Raw genomic sequence first — 25,014 nt, 5'->3', positions numbered from 1 at the left:
GCAGTAGAGTGATTACCTAGCATGTGTGAGGCCCTGGGTTCGATCCTTAGCACCACGTAAAAATAAATAAATAAAATTAAGGTACTGTGTCCATCTACAACTAAAATAAAGTATTAAAAAAATAAAAAAAGAAGAAGAATCTATCCTTCACAAAGAACAAGTCAATCTCATCCTATTACCAACAGTACAAAAGGATATCCATTCTCCCATATTTTCATCACTACTAAATTGTAAGTTTTGAATCATCATTTTGTGAGGGGAAAAAATATACTTTTATTATTTTAATTTCCAATAAATTTAATCAATGGAATGTAAACATTTTTCATGTTTATTGCCACGTATTCCTTTGTCCTATGTACATCCTTTGACAATTTTTCTATGGATGCATTTCTTTTCCTTAATATCTTAGAGTTTTCTGTGTGTTATGGGTATGAATCTTTTAGGTAGAATTCTTCTCCATTCAAGGTATTGTTTATTTAAACATTTTATGGCCTTTTTTCTTTTTAAAATGCCTAATTTTAAAGTTCCTATTACTTAAACTTAAAAATCAGCTTAAAAATGTGTCTTAGCTGGGGAGAGAGGCATATGTCCAAGGTCCTACTTACTTAAGAAGCTGAGGCAGGATGATCACTTACCTCCAGGAGTTTTGAGGCTTACCCGCAACAGAGTGAGGACCCATCTCAACATTGTCTAATTCTGGCATAAATGTTAAAGAGTTACTCCTTAACCCATAATTACACAACTATTCATCTATATGCTTCCTGTACAATTAGATTTTATTTTTTTTTACAACTAAAATATTTTGAGTCCAGGGGTGCTAGACCACCAAGTAACATCCTCAGCCCTTTTTATTTTTTGAGATAGGGTCTTGCTAAGTTGCCCAGGCTGTCCGTGAACTTCAGATTCTCCTGCCTTAGCCTCCAGGGTAGCTGGGATTATGGTCATATGGGGACTACAAATGAAATTTAAAAATAGTTTATGGAGTTGAGCTGATTGCTGCCAGCTACTCAGGAGGCTGAGTCAGGAGGATCAGATTTGAGGCTAGCCTGGACAACTTAGTGAGACTCTGTCTCAAAAAAAAAAAAAAAAAAAAAAAAGGGCTAGGGATGTAGCTCAGTGATTAGAATCCATATGGAAAACTGAGTAGAATATGTTCAATCTCCAGTACCATACATATACAAAAAGAGAGAGAGAGAGAAAAAGAATCCATATAGAAAATATGAATCCAGTTTTAGGAAAGTGAAAAAAAATCATACATGTGAACATGAATAGAGAGCTGTAACATTTCATTTTCAACAGACTGATTTTTTTTTTTTTGTAGAGGGGATTAAAACTGGGGCACTTTACCACTGAGCTATATCCCAAGCCCTCTTCATTTTTTATTTTAAGGTGGCCTCACTAAATTGCTTAGGGCCAGGCTAAGTTGCCCAGGTTGGACTCAAAAATTGTGCTCCTCCTGCTTTAACCTTCTGAATTGTTGGGATTACAGGCATGGGCCACTGAGCCCAGGAAGACCAATTTCTCTTCTTCCTAAAGAGAAAATAAAGTCTTCTGATAGGACTATTCCCAAGTACTCCCTACCAGAAAATGTCATTCAAACACATTTCTCCACTCTTCCATCTCAGAGGCAAAAGCAATTCCACAATTCCACAAGACCCAGAGTTTATGCCCAGGCTCCCAAACCTTGAAGGGCTCCTCCTCAGACGGTACTGTTCTCTGAGTTTGTGAATGTTCTTATCATTCTCCTCTTTATAAGGATCTTCTCTATGCTCAGTGCTTCCTACTATTTAGTTCAATATTTCCTTTGTCTGGAGTTTTGGAAAGTAAGGCTATTCTGACAGTCTTTTCCTTTGAAGCTAAGGATACCTGATTTATGATTCCAGGACCCTCCATCAAAACTATCTTCTCCAGCTGGGTGTGGTAGCACATGCCTGTAATCCCAGTGACTCAGAAAGATCCAAAGTTCAAGGACAACCTCAGTAAGTAAGTGAGGCCTTAAGCAACTTAGCAAGACCCTGTCTCAAAATAAAATAAAATAAAATAAAATAAAATAAAATAAAATAAAATAAAATAAAATAAAATAAAATAAAATAAAAAGGGCTGGGGACATGATGCAGTGGCTAAGTGCCCTTTGGTTGAACCCCCAGTAACAAACAAACAAAAACTAAACCAAAAAACCCAACTATCTTCTCCAAGGTCACAAATGGACTGCGGGCTATGAATTCCAAAGGGCATTTGTCAGTCCTTATGTCACCTCTCCTCTTCCTGGCATTTATCATTGTTGATCATATCCTTCCTAAGTCTTTCCCTATTCACTGTACAACACAATCTTCTCCTGGTTTTCTTACCTCTATTAGGGTGACTTTTCGGCTTGTTTGCTCATTCTTCTTCACCTGCAAGTCCGTTTTGTGTCCTCGGTCCTCACGGGTCTGTTCTTTGCCCATTTCAGAACTACAGGAATGAAAGACAGGGAACAAGGAGCAGTAAGAAAAGTGTTGTCATAGTTCAGAGAAGGTTTTGATCTGGTGAAGTGACAGTGGGAATAAAAAGGGGATAAATGGGAGGATCTGAGTGAGTAAACCGTTTGGTAGAACTGTAAGAGAAATTATCTATGGAAGACAGAGAGAATTACCTCTTTTCTTAACTTCCATGAGGGATAAGAATAAAACAAATTTCATCTCTTCTCTGAAAAAACATTAGATGTTTGGGAAACTCAAAAAGTTTTATCAACTTAGATGGAAATACACATATAAACACAGAATATTCTTCAAAGGCAGAAAGAAGAGAAGGAAGTTTGTGCATATGTAAGCTGTAACATCCTGACCTGTGGAATGGCAATGGAGCCTTTCAAATAACCCAATGGTAATAGTCACAAAGTTATAAAACCACGTAAGTGTAGCTATGTGGGAATATGTAGCGGTGCAATTTATGTTAGGAAAAAGAACATAAAAACAATGAAATAAGAGAAACTGAAAAAAGAAGACCACATATTTTCTTTAGAACGTCCAGGAATGATGGGAAACACCCAGGTAGAGCTTAAAGAAGATGCAAGAATTTAAAAATCTGGTAATTGTAGGACTGAACAGGGAGGGATCTTATGGACAAAACTGTATTTCTTCAAAATTCATGTTAAAGCCCTAACCCCTCTTGTGACTGTAATTGAAAACAGGGTCTCTTAGGGAGGTAATTAAGGTTGAATAAGGTCATGAGGGTGGGGCCCTAATCCAATATAACCGGTCTTTATTTTTAAAAATTTTTTCACAAAACAATTATTTAAAACCATGTTTAAAGTTTAATCTACATCATTTACAACATGCATAGCAATGAAAAATGAGATGCCTAAATGATTTCTGCAAATATTGACACTAAATAAAAAAATGCCTTTTCATTGTTGGACCTTTCTCTAATAAGATACAATGGGGATCTGTCAAAAAAAACATTTGGAAAATGAGTTTTTTTCTATAACTACATTTGTTAGGGTTTGCCATCATATCCTATCAACAGATTTTACATAAGTAGGAATAGAACTGTGTTACTGGAATACTACAGAGTACTATCAAAATTATACACCTTTATTTTTTATAAATAGCATGAAATATTATTGAATATCTCTGTTGTCTCACGTTATGCCAGCAGATCTGAATGGGTACTTTTGAAAATTTAATTAATTTAGATTTTTAAGTACATTGTTTTTCTTTTTCTTATTGGTTCTTTTTAGTTTTATAAGACAGCAGAATTTATTTTGATATAATTATACAAGCATGGAATATATCTTATTCTAGTTAGAGTTCCATTCTTATGGATGTACATCATGGTGGGATTCACTGTGTTGTTTTCATATATGTACACGGGAAAAGTATTTCAGATTCATTCCACTGTCTTTCCTTTGCTTATCCCCTCTCTTCCTTTCTTCCATTCCCCAATGTCTTAATAATCTACTGCACTTCTATTCTTCTCTTCACCCACCACCCCTTATTGTGGGTTAGTTTCCACCTATCAGAGAAAACCTTTGACCTTTGGGTTTTGGGACTGGCTTACTAAACTTAGCATGATAAGTCTCCAGATCCATCCATTTGTTGGCAAATGTCATAAAGTCATTCTTCTATCACAGAACACCTAGGTTGGTTCCATGGCTTAGCTATTGTGAATTGAGCTACTATAAACATTGATGTGGATGCGCCACTGTAGTATGCTATTTTTACTCCTCATACTGAGGAGTGGGCTAACTGAGTCAAATGCTGGTTCCATTCCAAGTTTTTTGAGGACTCTCCATACTGCTTTCCAGAGTGGTTACACCATTTGCAGTCCCACCAGCAATTTGTAAGTGTATATTTATCCCCACATCCTTACCAACATTTATTGTTACTTGTATGTATTCTTGATAAATTTAGAAGGAGGGAAAGAGACACATATTCTCTGAAGTAGGGAAGAGGTCACTAAAGATGCAGTGCAAAGGTGGCCATCTATAAGCCAGGAAGAGAAGACTAGAAACCAATCCTGTTGATATCTTGATAGCCTTCATAACTATGTGCATACAAATTTCTGTTGTTTAAGCCACCTGCAAGTTTGTGGTATTCTGTTATGGCAGCACTAGTAGTATTTAAATGAAGTAATTAAAATGAAGTCAAGATGAGTGAGAATAGAAAGGTTAGAAATTACAAGAATAAAATCAAATGAAGTTCACATTTTCAGCTTTATCTCCAAAGAAATGATGTTCTGAAGTAAAAGCTTCAGTGTCTGTGGAAGCCAGGGTGATAAGGTGAATAAGGGAAGCAAGCCAAGGACAATACTAATAGCAATAACAATACAGCAGACTATGGCAAACTGGAGAGTGGATGACCCATCTAAAGGGGAAAGTCCACTATTTCAGCTCCAGCTGATGGATGTCATGAGAAAATGTGGAATTGTGGTCTAGAATTTTGAATTATTTTCAAGGGAAGTCATAAATCTGCATTTCTTACAGGTAAAAACTTTCTATATTTGGAATGATAAAGTTACACACACACAAACACACAAGAACTCAACTAAAGATATCAGGACTATATCTGGCTCACAGCCCTGCTTCTGGTCTATATATGTTCTAGGTGCATACATTTGCTGGCCTGAGGGTGTGCCGTGAACTTCTACATTTTTGTGTCTTAGTTCTTGCTATCTTTCTGATTTCTAGGTTGTTCTTTTCTTGTTCACCCCATCTCTATATGGTCATAAAGGCTTAAAAAGCTGCCATCCATTTTTCATTTTACCTAATCACAGAAGAAAATCAGACGGTAGTAACCCTATTCTCCTTTCATCTCCCCCAATCAATCAAACAGCTGCCTTGCAAAAACATACAACATCTGGCCTTTTGCTGAAAGCCAAAATGGAGGAATAGGGACCAGATTCATCTTTCACCTAAAACAAAAACATTAAAAACTAATCAAAATGTAAGAAACAATAATTTTCAAGACATTGACTCACAAGCAATTAAGGACAATGATCCTCAAGAGAAGGAAAATGAACATGAAAAGCATATAGCTTGGTGTCTTGAGAATTTCCAGGTAAGGCCCTAGGAAGGAGACTCCCTGAATGATAGGTGAGACTCTGGGGAGTTCAAGTTGGCTAGAGTTCACAGAATGACAGAAAAGGAGAGAAAGAGAGAGAGAGAGAGAGAGAGAGAGAGAGAGAGAGAGAGAGAACGTCATGGTAAGAAAACCTGAAGATCTGCAAAGGTTCCTCCTCATTTGCTCAGCAGAGTACTAACAAGCACTTGCACTCGAGGAACAGTGCCTATCCCCACTAGCAATGAACAGAAGCTCTCCCTGAGAAAGCCCAGACACTGGACATACAGGAGTAAAGCCTAAAATTTTCAAAGAACTAAAGCAAATCATTTCTAAAGAATGAAATGAAAGTATGAGAAAAATGTCATATTAAATAGAAAATATTAGTAAGAAGAAGTTATACTAAATCTACACAAATTCTTCCATAAATTGAAAAACTGGGAATTCTTTCCAACTCATTCTAGGAGGCCAGTATTATCCTGTTACCAAAAGTAGACTAAGACATTACAAGAAAACTGCAGATCCCCGTTTCTTATGAGCAAAATGCATGTAATTCTTTTCTTAATTTTTTTTAATATATATATATTTTTTTTAGTTTTTCGGCGGACACAACACTTTGTTTTTGTATGTGGTGCTGAGGATCGAACCCGGGCCGCACGAATGCCAGGCGAGCGCGCTACCGCTTGAGCCACATCCCCAGTCCCAAATGCATGTAATTCTAAATAAAATTTTAGCAAATCAATCCAACAATTTATAAAAAGGATAACATACCACTATTGAGTAGAATTTGTCCCACAAATGGAAGATTGGTTATCAGTGTTTGGAAAAAATTAATGTATTTCACTATATTAATAAATTAAGAAAAAATCATATGATTATAGCTGTCCAAATCTCAAATGGGATCTGCAAATGCTAAAGTCCCTTATATAAAATGATGGCATTTGCATATAACTTATGCACATCCTACTTTAAACCAACTCTAGATTATTTATAGCAACTATTACAATATAAATGCTATGCAGTCCTTATACTATGTTGTATAGAGAATAATGAGAAGAAAATAGTCTATACGTTTCCAGTACAGATGTAATTTTTTTGCTCAAATATTTTTGATCTGTGGATGACTGAATCCAACAGATGCGGAATCAGCAGATACAAAAATGGGTACAGTGGGCAGAATATACTTAACAGATGTAGAAAAAGCATTTGACAAAAATCTAACATCTGTTCCTGCTAAAAACTGGCAACAAACTAATAAATAAAGAAAACTACTTGATAAAAGGTATTTTTAAAAGACATGACAACATTATCCTTTAATGATGAGACTGAATGCTTTTCCTACTCAATTTTCATAAGATCAGGAACAAGACAAGAATGTGTACTCTTATCATTTCTAGTCAACTTCATACTAGAATTTAATCAGTACAATCAGCAAGAAAAAGAAAAGACAACTTGTTTTAATATCACTAATCTTTGGGCAAAAGATTTGAACAGACATTTGGTCAAAGATTATATATATATATATATATATATATATATATATATGGAAGATAAGTGCATAAAACAATGTGCAACATTATTAGTTGTTAGGGATATGCAAATTCAAACCACAATGAGATACATCTATAAATTAGAATGGGTAAAATTACAAAGACTGGCTATACCAAGTAGTAGTGAGGAAATAGAACTCTCATACATACTGGTAGAACTGTAAAATAGTATAATCATTTAAAAAACATATTTGGAAAACAATATAGCAGTTTATTAAAAATTTAAGCATAAAACAATTATATGATCCAGCTGTTCCATTCCTACATATTTTACCCAACAAAACTGAAAGCATGTATTCACAAAAAGAATTAAACATGAATGTGAATATCAGCTTTGTATGTAATGACCTCAAGCTGGAAACAATCCAAAGACCGTTGAATAGGCAAATGAGAAAAACAAACTGTGGTATTTAAAACTCTAGAAAGTACCAGCAGATCAGGCCCAGCAACCCTTGGAGCGGCAGAGCCACCCCCCCGCGCCTGCAAGGTAGGCGCACTTGCCACCCACCAGCAGGTCAGGCCCAGAAACCCTCGGAGGGGCACAGCTGCCCCACGCGCCTGCAAGGTAGGCGGAACCGTGACCACTGACAGAACAGGCCCAGCGGCCCGCCAGACACATCGCCCCAGTTGGGGGAGGGGCAGAGCCGCCGGGCGCCTGCAAGGTAGGCAGACCTGCGACTCACCAGCAGATCAGGCCCAGAAATCCGCGGAGCGGCAGAGCCACCCCCCGCGCCTACAAGGTAGGTGCACCCGCCACCCAACAGCAGGTCAGGCCCAGCAACCCGCGGAGGGGCACAGCTGCTGCACGCGCCTGCAAGGTAGGCGGAACCGTGACCACCGACAGAACAGGCCTAGTGGCCTGTCAGACACATCACCCCGGTTGGGGGAGGGGCAGAGCCGCCACCAGCGCCTGCTAGGTAGACAGACCTGCAACCGACAGACAGAACAGGCCTAGTGGCCAGCGGAGGGGCAGAGCTGCTGCTCGCGCCTGCAAGGTAGGCGGACCTGCGACCCACCGGAAGAACAGGCCCAGCCGCCTGCAGAGGGTCTGAGCCGCCGCCCGCGCCTGCAAGGTAGGCGGACCTGCGACCATCGAAAGAACAGGCCCACCGAAAGTACAGGCCCAGCGGCCTGCCAGCGTGGTAGGCACATTGCCCCAATTGGAGGAGGGGCAGAACCACCGCCAAAACCTGCGAGGGAGACTTTGCAACTATACAAGAGCAATATAAATATATAGGGGGAAAAATCAATAACACAACAGTTTCACCAAACAGAAAGAAACGCGATCAGTATGAAAAGACAAGGAAAGAAAGGACCACAAGCAATGCAGGTCAACTCAACTTTAGAAGAGGTAATATCTGCAGCAGATGGAATGTCAGATAAAGAATTCAGGATATACATGCTTCAGATGATCTGGAGTCTCAAGGAAGACAATAGACAGCAAAATCAGACAATGAAAGACCACTTCGACTACTTCGACAATGAATTACATAAACAAATCCAAGAAACAAAAGATCAATTATACAGGGAGACAGAGGTTATAAAAAACAAACAGAAATCCTAGAAATGCAGGAAGCAATAAGCCAAATTAAAAACTCGATTGAGAATACTACCAGCAGAGTAGAACACTTAGAAGACAGAACATCAGACAATGAAGACAAAGTATTTCAACTGGAGAAGAACATAGACAGCTCAGCAAAGCTGTTAAGAAACCATGAGCAGAACATTCAAGAAATATGGGATAACATAAAGAGACCAAACTTAAGAGTCATTGGGATACAGGAAGGTATAGAGGTCCAAACCAAAGGAATGAGCAATCTATTCAATGAAATAATACGAGAAAACTTCCCAGACTTGAAGAATGAGACAGAATCCCAAATCCTAGAAGCCTACAGGACGCCAAATGTGCAAAATCATAAGAGATCCACACCTAGACACATTATAATGAAGATGCCCAACATACAGAATAAGGAGAGAATTTTAAAAGCTACAAGAGAAAGGAAGCAGATTACATTTAGGGGTAAACCAATCAGGATAACAGCTGATCTTTCAACACAGACTCTGAAAGCTAGAAGATCCTAGAATAACATATTTCAAACACCGAAAGAAAATGGACTCCAACCAAGAATTGTGTATCCAGCGAAATTAAGCTTCAGGATGGAAGATGAAATTAAAACCTTCCATGATAAACAAAAGTTAAAAGAATTTGCAGCTAGAAAACCATCTCTTCAAAACATCCATGAAAACCAACAGCGGGAGGTAGTACAGTAAAGGGGGGGGGGAATAATCAAAGAGGAAAACAAACCATGTTTAGTAACATAAATAAACAAATATGGCTGGAAGAACAACCCATATCTCAATAATAATCCTAAATGTTAATGGCTTAAACTCACCAATTAAGAGACACAGGCTAGTAGAATGGATCACAAAACAAGACCCAACAATATGCTGCCTTCAGGAGACGCATTTGATAGGAAAAGACATACATAGACTGAAGGTGAAAGGTTGGGAAAAATCATATCACTCATATGGACTTCGGAAACAAGCAGGAGTGTCCATATATCAAATAAAATAGATTTCAAGCCAAAGTTAATCAAAAGGGATCAAGAGGGACACTACATACTGCTCAAGGGAACCATACACCAACAAGACATAACAATCATAAATATACATGCCCCAAACAATGGTGCAGCTATGTTCATCAAACAAACTCTTCTCAAGTTCAAGAGTCTAATAGACCACCATACAATAATCATGGGAGACTTCAACACACCTCTCTCACCACTGGACAGATCTTCCAAACAAAAGGTGAATAAGGAAACTATAGAACTCAATAATACAATTAATAACCTAGACTTAATTGACATATATAGAATATACCACCCAACATCAAGCAGTTACACTTTTTTCTCAGCAGCACATGGATCCTTCTCAAAAATAGATCATATATTATGTCACAGGGCAACTCTTAGACAATATAAAGGGGTAGAGATAATACCATGCATCTTATCTGATCATAATGGAATGAAATTGAAAATCAACAATAAAAGAAGTAAGGAAATATCATGCTTCACTTGGAGAATGAACAATAGGTTACTGAATGATCAATGGGTTATAGAAGACATCAAGGAGGAAATTAAAAAATTCTTAGAGATAAATGAAAACACAGACACAACATATCGGAATCTATGGGACACATTGAAAGCAGTTCTAAGAGGAAAATTTATTGCTTGGAATTCATTCCTTAAAAAAAGAAAAAAACCAACAAATAAATGATCTAATACTTCATTTCAAAATCCTAGAAAAAGAAGAGCAAAACAACAGCAAAAGAAGTAGAAGGCAAGAAATAATTAAAATCAGAGCTGAAATTAATGAAATCGAAACAAAAGAAACAATTGAAAAAACTGACAAAACTAAAAGTTGGTTCTTTGAAAAAATAAATAAAATCGACAGACCCTTAGCCACGCTAACGAAGAGAAGAAGAGAGAGAACTCAAATTACTAGCATACGGGATGAAAAAGGCAATATCACAACAGACACTTCAGAAATACAGAAGATTATCAGAAATTATTTTGAATCCTTATACTCCAATAAAATAGAAGATAGTGAAGGCATCGATAAATTTCTTAAGTCATATGATCGGCCCAGATTGAGTCAGGAGGATATTGACAACCTAAACAGACCAATATCAATTGAGGAAATAGAAGAAACCATCAAAAGACTACCAACTAAGAAAAGCCCAGGACCGGATGGGTATGCAGCAGAGTTTTACAAAACCTTTAAAGAGGAACTAACACCAATACTTTTCAAGCTATTTCAGGAAATAGAAAAAGAGGGAGAACTTCCAAATTCTTTCTACGAGGCCAACATCACCCTGATTCCTAAACCAGACAAAGACACTTCAAAGAAAGAAAACTACAGACCAATATCTCTAATGAACCTAGATGCAAAAATCCTCAATAAAATTCTGGCGAACCGGATACAAAAACATATCAAAAAAATGGTGCACCATGATCAGGTAGGATTTATCCCTGGGATGCAAGGTTGGTTCAATATACGGAAATCAATAAATGTTATTCACCACATCAATAGGCTTAAAAATAAGAACCATATGATCATCTCGATAGATGCGGAAAAAGCATTCGACAAAGTACAGCATCCCTTTATGTTCAAAACTCCAGAAAAACTAGGGATAACAGGAACATACCTCAATATTGTAAAAGCAATCTATGCTAAGCCTCAGGCTAGCATCATTCTGAATGGAGAAAAACTGAAGGCATTCCCTCTAAAATCAGGAACAAGACAGGGATGCCCTCTCTCACCACTTCTGTTCAACATAGTTCTCGAATCACTGGCCAGAGCAATTAGACAGATGAAAGAAATTAAAGGCATAAAAATAGGAAAAGAAGAACTCAAATTATCACTATTTGCAGATGACATGATTCTATACCTAGCAGACCCAAAAGGGTCTACAAAGAAACTATTAGAGCTAATAAATGAATTCAGCAAAGTGGCAGGATATAAAATCAACACACATAAATCAAAGGCATTCCTGTATATCAGCGACAAATCCTCTGAAATGGAAATGAGGACAACCACTCCATTCACAATATCCTCAAAAAAAATAAAATACTTGGGAATCAACCTAACAAAAGAAGTGAAAGACTTATACAATGAAAACTACAGAACCCTAAAGAGAGAAATAGAAGATCTTAGAAGATGGAAAAATATACCCTGTTCATGGATAGGTAGAACTAACATCATCAAAATGGCGATATTACCAAAAGTTCTCTATAGGTTTAATGCAATGCCAATCAAAATCCCAACGGCATTTCTTGTAGAAATAGAGAAAGCAATCATGAAATTCATATGGAAAAATAAAAGACCCAGAATAGCAAAAACAATGCTAAGCAGGAAGTATGAATCAGGCGGTATAGCTATACCAGACTTCAAACTATACTACAGAGCAATAGTAACAAAAACAGCATGGTACTGGTACCAAAACAGGCGGGTGGACCAATGGTACAGAATAGAGGACACAGAAACCAATCCACAAAATTACAACTATCTTATATTTGATAAAGGGGCCAAAAGCATGCAATGGAGGAAGGATAGCATCTTCAACAAATGGTGTTGGGAAAACTGGAAATCCATATGCAACAAAATGAAACTGAATCCCTTTCTCTCGCCATGCACAACAGTTAACTCAAAGTGGATCAAGGAACTTGATATCAAATCAGAGACATGGCGTCTGATAGAAGAAAAAGTTGGCTATGATCTACATACTGTGGGGTTGGGCTCCAAATTCCTCAATAGGACACCCATAGCACAAGAGTTAATAACTAGAATCAACAAATGGGACTTACTCAAACTAAAAAGTTTTTTCTCAGCAAAAGAAACAATAAGAGAGGTAAATAGGGAGCCTATGTCCTGGGGACAAATCTTTACTCCTCACACTTCAGACAGAGCCCTTATATCCAGAATATACAAAGAACTCAAAAAATTAGACAATAAGATAACAAATAACCCAATCAACAAATGGGCCAAGGACCTGAACAGACACTTCTCAGAGGAGGACATACAATCAATCAACAAGTACATGAAAAAATGCTCACCATCTCTAGCAGTCAGAGAAATGCAAATCAAAACCACCCTAAGATACCATCTCACTCCAGTAAGATTGGCAGCCATTAGGAAGTCAAACAACAACAAGTGCTGGCGAGGATGTGGGGAAAAGGGTTCACTTGTACATTGCTGGTGGGACTGCAAATTGGTGCGGCCAATTTGGAAAGCAGTATGGAGATTTCTTGGAAAGCTGGGAATGGAACCACCATTTGACCCAGCTATTCCCCTACTTGGTCTATTCCCTAAAGACCTAAAAAGAGCACACTATAGGAACACTGCTACATCCATGTTCATAGCAGCACAATTCACAATAGCAAGACTGTGGAACCAACCTAGATACCCTTCAATAGACGAATGGATAAAAAAAATGTGGCATTTATACACAATGGAGTATTACTCTGTATTAAAAAATGACAAAATCATAGAATTTGCAGGGAAATGGATGGCATTAGAGCAGATTATGCTAAGTGAAGCTAGCCAATCCCTTAAAAACAAATGCCAAATGTCTTCTTTGATATGAGGAGAGTAACTAAGAACAGAGTAGGGACTAAGAGCATGAGAAGAAGATTAACATTAAACAGGGATGAGAGGTGGGAGGGAAAGGGAGAGAGAAGGGAAATTGCATGGAAATGGAAGGAGACCCTCAGGGGTATACAAAATTACATACAAGAGGAAGTGAGGGGAAAGGGGGGAAAATATAAGGGGGAGAAATGAATTACAGTAGAGAGGGTAGAGAGAGAAGAGGGGAGGGGTGGGGGGAGGGGGTATAGTAGAGGATAGGAAAGGCAGCAGAATACAACAGACACTAGTATGGCAATATGTAAATCAATGGTTGTGCAACTGATGTGATTCTGCAATCTGTATACGGGGTAAAAATGGGAGTTCATATCCCACTTGAATTAAAGTGTGAAATATGATATATCAAGAACTATGTAATGTTTTGAACAACCAACAATAAAAATTAATTTAAAAAAAATTAAATAAATTAAATTAAAAAAATAAAACTCTAGAAAGTGAGAAAGAAATGATTAGTGATTGCAATGAGATGAAAGTTAGGGAAGGGAAGAAGTAGAAGGGAGAAATTATAAAAAGAATGTGAGAATTCTTGAGAGTTAATCGTGGTGATAGTTTATGGGTGTGTATCTATGTCAAAACTTAAACTGTACTTTAAATACAAGAAATTTATTGAATATCTAGTATTATTTTTATTCAAAGTATTAGAAATATGTATGTGTACAAAAATATGATCTCTTCTTTTTTTTTCTTTTTAGAATTTTAATATTTATTATTTTTTTTTAGTTTTCGGCAGACACAACATCTTTGTTTGTATGTGGTGCTGAGGATCGAACCTGGGTCGCATGCAAGCCAGGCGAGCGTGCTACCACTTGAGCCACATCCCCAGCCCCCGATCTCTTCTTACTAACTTCATTGTTACCCCTCTTTTTCAAGGCAGCATCAACTTCAATATTATCTTAACTGGTCTCTCTGGATCCATACTTGTCCATTAATACCTATATTTGCCTAAAATGTCAGAATGTTCCTGTTAAATTCTAAGCCACTCCCTCTTTTAATGGCATCCTATTTCATTTAGTGTAAAAGTCTTGCTACCTTTCCTGATCTCAGGTACTCTTTCCCAATTGTTTACTTTACTCCAGAAACTCCAGCAATTTCCTTTCTGTTCCTTTATGATACAAGGTATATTTCTGCCTCAGGGCTTTTTACACTTGCTCTCCACATGTTCACATCATTCATTTCCCTTTCACTTTTCTTAGTGAGACCTTCTCTGTCACTCCTATTTACAACTGCAGGCTTCAATTTTCCTCTCTGTACCTATGATTTATGTTTCTCCATAGCATAGCTCATATCTGACATAGACATTTAACTTATTTTACATATAAATAAATAAAATGTTAGCTCTTTGTGGCCAGGATTTTTGTGTTCACTGTTGTGTCCCTAGTGCCTAGAACATTGAGATATGGTAGTGCTCAGCAAATCTCTACTTAGCAAATGACTACACATAGTCTGTCTTCCTTGCCACATTGAGTACTCCTCCAAGATGCATACTGTATATCACTTATTAATGGATTTCAGTGTCTAGCACAGTACCTAGTGCAGAGAACAGATGCCTAGTGCAGAAAACAGATGATCCACATTTCCTCCACTGCACTGATGCTCACACATGAACCACTGTTGTTTACCTGGAAATGATGCTCCTGATTGTTCCTCTATATAGCAGGAGCATCAAAGTCTAGAACAAGGGCTGGGGTTGTAGCTCAGTGGTTGAGCGCTTGCCTAGCATGTGTGAGGCACTGGGTTTGATCCTCAGTACCACATAAAAATCAACAAAATAAAGGTATTGTGTCCTTCTACAACAACAACAAAAAATTAAAAAAAAAAAAAGGGCTGGAACAAGACCAAATTCCTGATGTTTGCTTAGGCTCATGTAAAATGCTGAGTAAACAAGTAAGATATGTCTCCTAGTCCCACCTTCCAATCATCTATGGCTCACCAAACTCCCTCATACTGCATTCTTTGAGAGCCATAATCTCTAGCTTGATTTTTTCTTCTATTGTAAATCCCCAATCCCAAACCACCAATTAGCAATTCTCCTTCCACTCTCCCCTTGCTAGCTTCCCCTATCTTGACTGTGATTTGCTTCTTCAGTCTGAAATACCTGCTTCCTTCTTGTATCACATGCAAAAACCCCATTAAGTCAAAGCTCAATTTAAGCCTTACTCCCCACAGAGGCCTTCCCAAGCTACTTGACTTCTCTCTTCCTGTAATTACAACACGTTTCACACCATTTTGCACCCAACTGTATAGTTTGTTTCCTTCAAAATGCTTATTTCTATTTCCTCATCTAATGTGTGAATATTTTATATCTCTCAATGCACCAAGCTCAGTGCTGAGTATACTGTGGTGTCACATGTTACAATGGATGGTTTTGATTTCAGAAATAGAGGGCAGCGAGCAGGATAAAGGCTGAAAATTGAATAATAAACAACTTAGAAAAGTTGCAAGTGACATACTTATGAAGAAAAGAAGAAATTAGCCTATAGAGGAGAAATATTATAAAGATGCACAAATATATGCAGTGGACGGGTGATAGAATACTTGGCACTGATGGCTGTGCTATATTTCTTTTTTTTTTTTTATTGGTTGTTCAAAACATTACAAAGCTCTTGACATATTTCATACATTAGATTCAAGTGGGTTATAAACTCCCATTTTTACCCCAAATACAGATTGCAGAATCACATCGGTTACACACCCACTTTTTTACATGCTGCCCTATTAGTAACTGTTGTATTCTGCTACCTTTTCTATCCTCTACTATCCCCCCTCCCCTCCCCTCCCATCTTCTCTCTCTACCCCCTCTACTGTAATTCATTTCTCTCCTTGTTTATTTTCTCATTCCCCCCACAACCTCTTATATGTAATTTTGTATAGCAATGAGGGTCTCCCTCCATTTCCATGCAATTTCCCTTTTCTCTCCCTTTCCCTCCCACCTCATGTCTCTGTTTAATGTTAATCTTTTCTTCCTGCTCTTCCTCCCTGCTCTGGTCTTAGTTGCTCTCATTATATCAAAGAAGACATTTGGCATTTGTTTTTTAGGGATTGGCTAGCTTCACTAAGCATAATCTGCTCTAGTTCCATCCATTTCCCTGCAAATTCCATGATTTTGTCATTTTTTAGTGCAGAGTAATACTCCGTTGTGTATAAATGCCACATTTTTTTTTCCATTCATCTATTGAAGGGCATCTAGGTTGGTTCCACAGTCTAGCTATTGTGAATTGTGCTGCTATGAACATCAATGTAGCAGTATCCCTATAGTATGCTCTTTTAAGGTCTTCAGGGAATAGTCCGAGAAGGGCAATAGCTGGGTCAAATGGTGGTTCCATTCCCAGCTGTCCGAGGAATCTCCATACTGCTTTCCAAATTGGCCGCACCAATTTGCAGTCCCACCAGCAATGTACAAGAGTACCCTTTTCCCCACATCCTTGCCAGCACTTGTTGTTGTTTGACTTCCTAATGGCTGCCAATCTTACTGGAGTGAGATGGTATCTTAGGGTGGTTTTGATTTGCATTTCTCTGACTGCTAGAGATGGTGAGCATTTTTTCATGTACTTGTTGATTGATTGTATGTCCTCCTCTGAGAAGTGTCTGTTCAGGTCCTTGGCCCATTTGTTGATTGGGTTATTTGTTATCTTATTGTCTAATTTTTTGAGTTCTTTGTATATTCTGGATATAAGGGCTCTATCTGAAGTGTGAGGACTAAAAATTTGTTTCCATGATGTAGGCTCCCTATTTACCTCTCTTATTGTTTCTCTTGCTGAGAAAAAACTTTTTAGTTTAAGTAAGTCCCATTTTTTGATTCTTGTTATTAACTCTTGTGCTATGGGTGTCTTATTAAGGAATTTGGAGCCTGACCCCACAATATGTAGATTGGAGCCAACTTTTTCTTCTATCAGATGCAGAGTCTCTGATTTGATATAAAGCTCCTTGATCCATTTTGAGTTAACTTTTGTGCATGGCGAGAGGAGGGGATTCAGTTTCATTTTGTTGCATATGGATTTCCAGTTTTCCCAACATCATTTGTTGAAGATGCTATCCTTCCTCCATTGCATGCGTTTGGCCCCTTTATCAAATATAAGATAGTTGTAACTTTGTGGATTAGTCTCTGTGTCCTCTATTCTGTACCATTGGTCCATTCGCCTGTTTTGGTACCAGTACCATGCTGTTTTTGTTACAATTGCTCTGTAATATAGTTTGAAATCTGGTATTGCTATACCGCCTGATTCACACTTCCTGCTTAGAATTGTTTTTGCTATTCTGGGTCTTTTATTTTTCCATATGAATTTCATGATTGCTTTATCAATTTCTACAAGAAATGCCGTTGGGATTTTGATTGGCATTGCATTAAACCTATAGAGAACTTTTGGTAATATCGCCATTTTGATGATGTTAGTTCTACCTATCCATGAACAGGGTATATTTTTACATCTTCTAAGATCTTCTTCTACTTCTCTCTTTAGGGTTCTGTAGTTTTCATTGTATAAATCTTTCACGTCTTTTGTTAGGTTGATTCCCAAGTATTTTATTTTTTTTGAGGATTTTGTGAATGGAGTGTTTTTCCTCATTTCAGAAGTTTTGTCGCTGATATACAGAAATGTCTTTGATTTATGTGTGTTGATTTTATATCCTGCCACTTTGCTGAATTCATTTATTAGTTCTAGTAGTTTTTTTGTAGACCCTTTTGGGTCTTCTAGGTATAGAATCATGTCACCTGCAAATAGTGATAATTTAAGTTCTTCTTTTCCTATTTTTATGCCTTTAATTTCTTTTGTCTGTCTATTCATTCAGTTGGCATTTGAGTGTTTAAAAATAAAGGACTTTAATAATGATTGACTATCTGAATTAATCTCTCTGACCAAAGCTTTTAATGGCATAAAGCCTTCTAAGGTTAAAAACCAGAAAACCAAAACCCAACAAAACTCAATATACAATGTGTGAATAGCTAGAGAATACTAGTATTACTTAAAAAGGATTATAACTATTTATAGAAGTTTCATTACAAACTCCAACTTGGGCACCAGTTAATAAATGAAGAACCTGCATGTGGTATAAACAGTGGAAATTAAAGACTTTCAAGAAAATTAACCTATAAAAGTTTCTTCTTGATATCTAAAAATAAAGTGTGGCTTTGTTAAAATGCAGATAAATGTGCACATGAAACTGACTGCCATCCTCCTCCTCCACCCAAAGAATAAGCAAGATAAGAAACAAACAAAAATTTAGCCCTTGTCCATTTATTTGGGTACAATGGACTCATTTCAGGTACATTAAAGAAATGACTTTTCTATACATTCTGGGTTATAGTTTTCTATCATCAACTTGACTACAGTTTTCAACTCATGAGAAATCTATCTTAATTCAGTCTTACTTCTAAGAAATTATAAGTATGGGGAAGGCCCAAAGACTTGTTTATCTAAAGGACATATTTGATCTTCTTATGAAACTAAAAAATTTCAATAAGTTCTTAAGTGAGTTCTATGCAAAAAGAAAAGCTAAGCTAAAAATAAAGATATTGTGTCCATCTACAACTAAAAAAAATACATAAAAAAAAGAGAGAAGCTAAGCTATCCTGATAGCCTTTAAAAACTGAGATGTCTCTGAGCTTTAATTTGGAGGGCATGGTGTGGATCTGTGTATCCCCTGAGAACAGCTACTCAGAGTGGTCAGAGTTGTATGTGTAAAAGACATTGTTTCATTTATATATTTAATAAAAGGTTTATTTTTATTTTTATTTTTTTTATTATTATTATTTTTTGTAGTGCTTGGCATTAAACTTGGGGCCTCACACATGCTAGACAAGCACTCTACCACTGAACTACACCCCCCGCCCAAGTTCTAAAAAATGTTATAAAACATGTTCAAAGACAGAACATTGTTCCTCTAATGTACTAATATGGTCATTGAAACAGTCAGTTCTTCTTCTATCAGTTTACTTTATATATGTGTAATTTGTCATTGGGTATAAACTTCTTAGGGTCAGAGATTTTACTATCTAGTATTATGTAAAATTTAAATTTTCAGAGATTGGAACTGAAAACATACTTGGCAGATCAAAAATAAAACCTGAAAGACCTGGGTATGTGTTTGTACTGTGGGACAGGTAGAGGGAGAGCATGGAAAGAAGAGCAGACTGGAATTAAGAGGACCTGTGTTCTGGTACTGGATCTGCCACACACCACAACCAGGAACCCTCGCTGTAGCCTTTCAGATCTTGTTTCTCTATTGGTACAATGGGGGCAAAATATGGTTTGGTCTCTTTCCCAGGGATGTTGTGAGGATCAAATATGAAAACGTGGGTGAATGTACACTGAAGCTACACAGGCCTAAATAATTAATTATCAATAGATCTTATCTCTCAACAACAAACCCTCACAAAACCCCTAAAAAATGATACCTTACTAAGTAACTTGTGGATACTGAGTTCAGTTAAAGAAGAGACAAACAAAAAACCCAAGTAGTCTGGGAATCAGGAGATTTAGGTCTTGATCCAGGGTCTGACTAAGTGTGCATTTTGAAATGTACACTATATATATATATATATATATATATATATATATATATGTACACACACACACACACACACACACACACACACACACATATATATATATATATATGTACTCCACTATAAAACTAGTTTTATCTACTAGATAAAGATAGAGGGGTTATAGAAAGAATTTCTAAGGTATCATCTAGGTTATAATTTTGTGCTTCTTTTAAAATCCATTTAAAAATTTCATATCTTGGGGCTGGGGATGTGGCTCAAGAAGTAACACACTCGTCTGGCATGCGCGGGGTGCTGGGTTCCATCCTTAGCACACATAAAAATAAAGATGTTGTGTCCACCGAAAGCTAAAAAATAAATATTAAAAAATTCTCTCTTTCTCTCTTAAAAAAAATTCACATCTTGCATCTGTAGAATGAAATACTGTCTCGTGAAAAACTGTATGGCTTTGATGATTTTGTAAATTACTGTAATCTGAATCAGAATTTTTGAAGACGAGACAAATTATTCTTCAAAGTCTCAAAGCATATAGCAGGGCTAATTTGAATTAATGTTTTTCTGCAGGAAATTCAGCAGAGATTGTGTGTGCACATGTGAGTAAGCATGGACCCATGTGTCAAGGAGTGGGGTGGGGTGGGAGGGCACATCAGAGTTGTTACACTCATGTTTTATTTTGTAGTAATATAGTATGAATGTGAAGTCTGGGCTTAATATTAGGTCCAAAAGGTAATCTGAAATGATAAAAATTGAGAAATATGTTGGGGAAGTTTTGATGTAAACATTTTTTTAGATGGGTTTTCTTTTTTATACATTGTTACATGGTAAGTTCCAAAAAAAAAAAAAAAAAATATATATATATATATATATATATATATATATATATATATATATCTCCTTCCAACAGATCTTTTAAGATAAATACCTTAAAATAAATTACTCAAATATGTTACGCAGTTAGAGAACATATACAATGATGATGATTTGAGTACTAGCATTTTTCTTTAATGTCTCAATATAGAAATTTCATTTTACCACATCACTTGTTTTCAGTTGAAGTTATTTCAATGTTACTTAAACAAAAGTAAATAACAAAATAGGTACTTGAAAGTTTAGTGTGATATTATTTAATGTCAATTATTATGGCCTTGAAATAATACACATTCTCAAGGTCCAATCATTAAAACATTCTCTTTAGTGTAAATTAGTTAAATTCATTTAAAAATCAATTATCTGAACTTTAACTTGTAGTATGATCATATGCTAGGAAAAAAGGAAATGGAGAAATTATCCTAAAAACAATAACAAAAAACAAACACAAACCTTAACTATTTATTACTGCACATTATTTAGAAGGAAAAGTTGCTTACTGTGTCACTGATTGTGAGCCAAGTCTGAAATCCTGGGACTTGTCCTTACTGACTGACTGCTGTGGAAGAAGAAAAGTAGTAAGTCAAAAATGAGAGAAGGAAACCCAGTTGATATTCACATACTGAAAACCCACCAACTTCCTGAATGAGGAGAGAACATACCCGTTCTGAATAAGAATGTCTATGTCAGAATGCAATGTCTATCAAGAAAAATATTCACTCTTATGGAAAACCAAGGAAGCAGTTCTCCAGATAGTGTAATCCCTCTTTATAAACAAAACCATCTTTCAGATGTGTGGCAAAAAATGTGGCTTGTTTATCAGCCTAAATTAATCTCCTAATACTACGTGGTATATTACAAAAGTGATACACTTATCTTTCTACATTGCGTCTTTCCTTTGTAATCTTCAGTAGTTTACATATTTTTATAGTGATTCTTACTGAACTGTATGCAAGATTTTGAATTTGGAAGCTCTTTAAATCTTTCAAAAAATTTGTTCAGTGTATCATTTTATTAATGACAACTTTGTGAGAAAAACAAATAAGCACTTTCAGTGGTACCAAATTATATTATTGAGTGTTGGATGCTTCTTCTAGAATAAACATGAGCTCCAAATGAAAGTGTATTATGGGAAATGGTGTTTGAATGACAAACAATACTTTATAAATCAATGCAATAAAAAAGATTGCAAAAAATTTTTTTGAAAAAGATAATTAGATGTTATGGAAAGGATCCATTTAATATTCCCAAAGAAAATATAAATTGTTATTAAAAATTTGAATTACATATAAGAGGTAGATACCTAGATAATTATTTAAATTAAAAAATTCAGAAAAACAAAACAAAGTGAAATAAAATGAAAGAAAAGATTTAAAACCTTCTCTTTCAGTCTTGATGAAACTAATGCTTTCCCAGTGTTATCTCTACGGAAACTCATTTTGCCTTTTAGATTTCCTCCTTTTGAAATCAGATTTCTGCAAGATTTGGCACTGAGTATTTTTAAACAAGTATTATTTTGCTTATCATAAAGATTTCAAGAGGATGTTATGCTTTTCTGTACCATAATTATGTGATTATTATTGTTAGCCATATAACTTTAAGTCAAGCATTTAATAAAGAAATAAAGAAGGAGAAGACTTAGAGGTTAAAGGTGGGTATTATAGTAAGTGACCCCAACAACAAAAGAACCAATGACTCATTGATTTTTCTGTACTAGTGAAGTTGATTAGACTCAGTGGAAATGTATTTTGGAAAGAAATACATACAAAAAGGAAAATTTCAAATTCAAGGAGTAACACAATTTGCAGAATGGTCTGTCTGCTCTCACCTGATAGAGCATGAAGCAAAGAAAACCATTAAAACTTAACTCAGAAAGCATTAATCATCAACATAATCTCTCTGGTTCCTTTATAGGTTTATAAAATAAATTCCAAATACTGTAATCAAATTAAAGGTAAGATGCTTTATTGTTTACAAGAAATAAGTATTTCTATCTCTCTGCTCATGGTAAGCCCAGCATCTTACCAAAGATAGATGTGTATATATATGAAACTTGGTAAAACTACCAGATTAAAAACAAAAACAAAAAACTCAACATAAGCTCAGAAATTACCACCAATTTGAACCTATTCAAGAGGTCTAGGGGAGAGAAGTCAGACTGCATTATGTATCACTGTGAAGTCAAGCTATAACATGTTGTCATGGGCAGGTCTTACCAATCCTGCCTGTTATAGTTTATTCATTTGCAATAGATGCTGTGATTGCCCCAGAAAGTTTGTTTAAGTAGGTTGTTCCTGCCATCTTTTCTACTGTATTACTACATTACTATAACTAGCACACCCAATTCCTTTTTTATGATGCAAAGGTGGCTTAGCCTACCTTCAAATCCTATAAATTAGTAAGGGATCCATATTTCAAAGTTTTAACACTTATTTGCAAAGGACACTTATTTAATTAGGACCAATACTTCACTTCTAAACACCTTTACTCACTCATTCCTTGGTCTCAGCAGCAGCGCCATATGGGTAGTGACTCATGGAGGCAGAAGGAGGGGGAAGAAGGAGGTGTCTCTGTGAGCTGTTTTGTTTTATTTTATCTTTAAACAAAAAAGCCCCCAAGGCTGGAATGTGATCAGCCCATAAACGCCCCCCACCATCAACAAGGCCAAGGAGCATGACTGCCCTTCTTTCCCTCCTTTCCACACACACCTCTCAGTTGTTTTGTGACTTCGTTTCCTCTTCATGGATACCCTTGATTTGGAGAGGAGGGGATGAAGAGAGGAAGATGAGCAAAGCGAAGAAGATGAATGAAAGGAGCAGAATCTAGAGACTCTTACTTCCCAAACCCTCACAACTTCTTAGGGATGCTTTTTAATTTAGATGCAATGAGATTTAAACATGAAAGAATGATTAATGAAATGATTTTAAATGCTTCCACTGATTATGTGAAGATTTATCAAGAAGAAAACAATTCATATATTGATTTGTAAAAGAGAAATGGGCCATGCAAACAACTAACCCAAATATTTCTATAAATCTGAAGAATGAACATAAAATCAGGTAAATGTTTAATCAATACAGGTTGTAGCTAACACACCAGCTTTAAATAAGGCAAATTTATTACATGGTATAGCTCATTTTTACATGCTGTTTATATACCTGCTCACATCTACCTTTTCCAAATAATATCTATAGTTTGCTTATATCTACTTTGTAGGAATTTTTAAAAAACTGATGCAAGAGGAAAAATGTCAATTAAGGTTGGTAGTTAAATTCTACTCTTGGTTCTGTTAGTAACTCTGTGAGGCCTGAATAAGCCTTGTAATATTTCTTGTTTCTTTCTTCTTTTTTTTTTTTCTTGGAAAGGAATAAAGGGGCTCAGCATAAAAGCACAAGCTATCATAGCACCATTCTCTTATTTTGCAGATGAGGAAATGGAGGCCCAGAGTTCCAATGATACAGAAGTTGTATGAAGGATTCAAACTGATGTAATAGCAAAATTATTGAAAGTCTCATATATAAATATGTGAAAACAGAATCACTCTGGGTGAAACTAGGGTTTACATAGCCTGGCACTCCCTGCCTTCCCAGTCCTATCCTGAGAGCCCTCTACAGAAAACAGTTTGAAAACCACTAGACTAGGTGAGCTCTTTCAAGGCTTCCTTGCTTGCTAAAATTCTGTTTCAAGGAGCACAATTCTACACATTCATTTAGTTTGGAGTTGATTTTTGATTTTGGAATTTATTAGTATTCATGTATCTGATTTATTTGATGCTAAATCCTTCAATTACAATATTCTTCCTTTAAAAAAAATCCTCTGCATTGAGATGTGGTTTCTAGAATCATACTGTAATAGAGTGAAGACCACTTTGATTCATGATTTATAGTTTTGGATGCTTATCATGCCAAAACCAAAACTAAATGCATATGGGTCCCACACTAAGAACAAAACACTGGGCTATATACCCTAGAGATGCAATCCTGAGTGAGCAGGAGCCCCTGTTCTCTGAAAGTGCATGACTGAATGGGGAAAAGTTGTGTAGATAACCAACAAGGGTGAGGGAAATGCATGGAAATAAAAGAAGAGAGGCCTCAACTTAAGAATGGAGGTTTCTGAGAAGGATTCAGAGTACACATCTAGCTGGATCTTAGCGGGTAAGTTACATTCTGATAACTGGAAAATGGGAACAGTTTGAGAAAGCAGAGTGAGCAAAAGACTTAGGGATGTGTCTTTAAAGGAAACATACTCAGAAGGATGGTTTGGAAGATAATGAAAACAGGTCAAAACATCTACCATTGAGCAGTAGGACCTACATTAAAAACTTAAAGAGAACTGAACTCCACGAAAAATACAG

General features: G+C 36.4%; 1 protein-coding gene across 1 annotated transcript in view; it reads right to left on the bottom strand.

Annotated features, from left to right (window-relative positions):
- Positions 1 to 5,304: 5,304 nt before the first annotated feature.
- Ahi1 (Abelson helper integration site 1) overlaps positions 5,305 to 25,014 on the bottom strand; it is a 180,201-nt gene continuing 160,491 nt past the window's right edge. Inside the window, exon 25 of the mRNA XM_076859434.1 lies at positions 5,305 to 5,391. Within this exon, the coding sequence (XP_076715549.1) occupies positions 5,305 to 5,391 (87 nt within the window). The remainder of the gene's footprint in view (positions 5,392 to 25,014) is intronic.

This window comes from Callospermophilus lateralis, chromosome 6, assembly GCF_048772815.1.
Source record: "Callospermophilus lateralis isolate mCalLat2 chromosome 6, mCalLat2.hap1, whole genome shotgun sequence".
Classification (NCBI taxonomy): domain Eukaryota; kingdom Metazoa; phylum Chordata; class Mammalia; order Rodentia; family Sciuridae; genus Callospermophilus; species Callospermophilus lateralis.
Note: the sequence above shows the minus strand (reverse complement) of the source record. Positions and strands in the feature narration are given on the sequence as shown.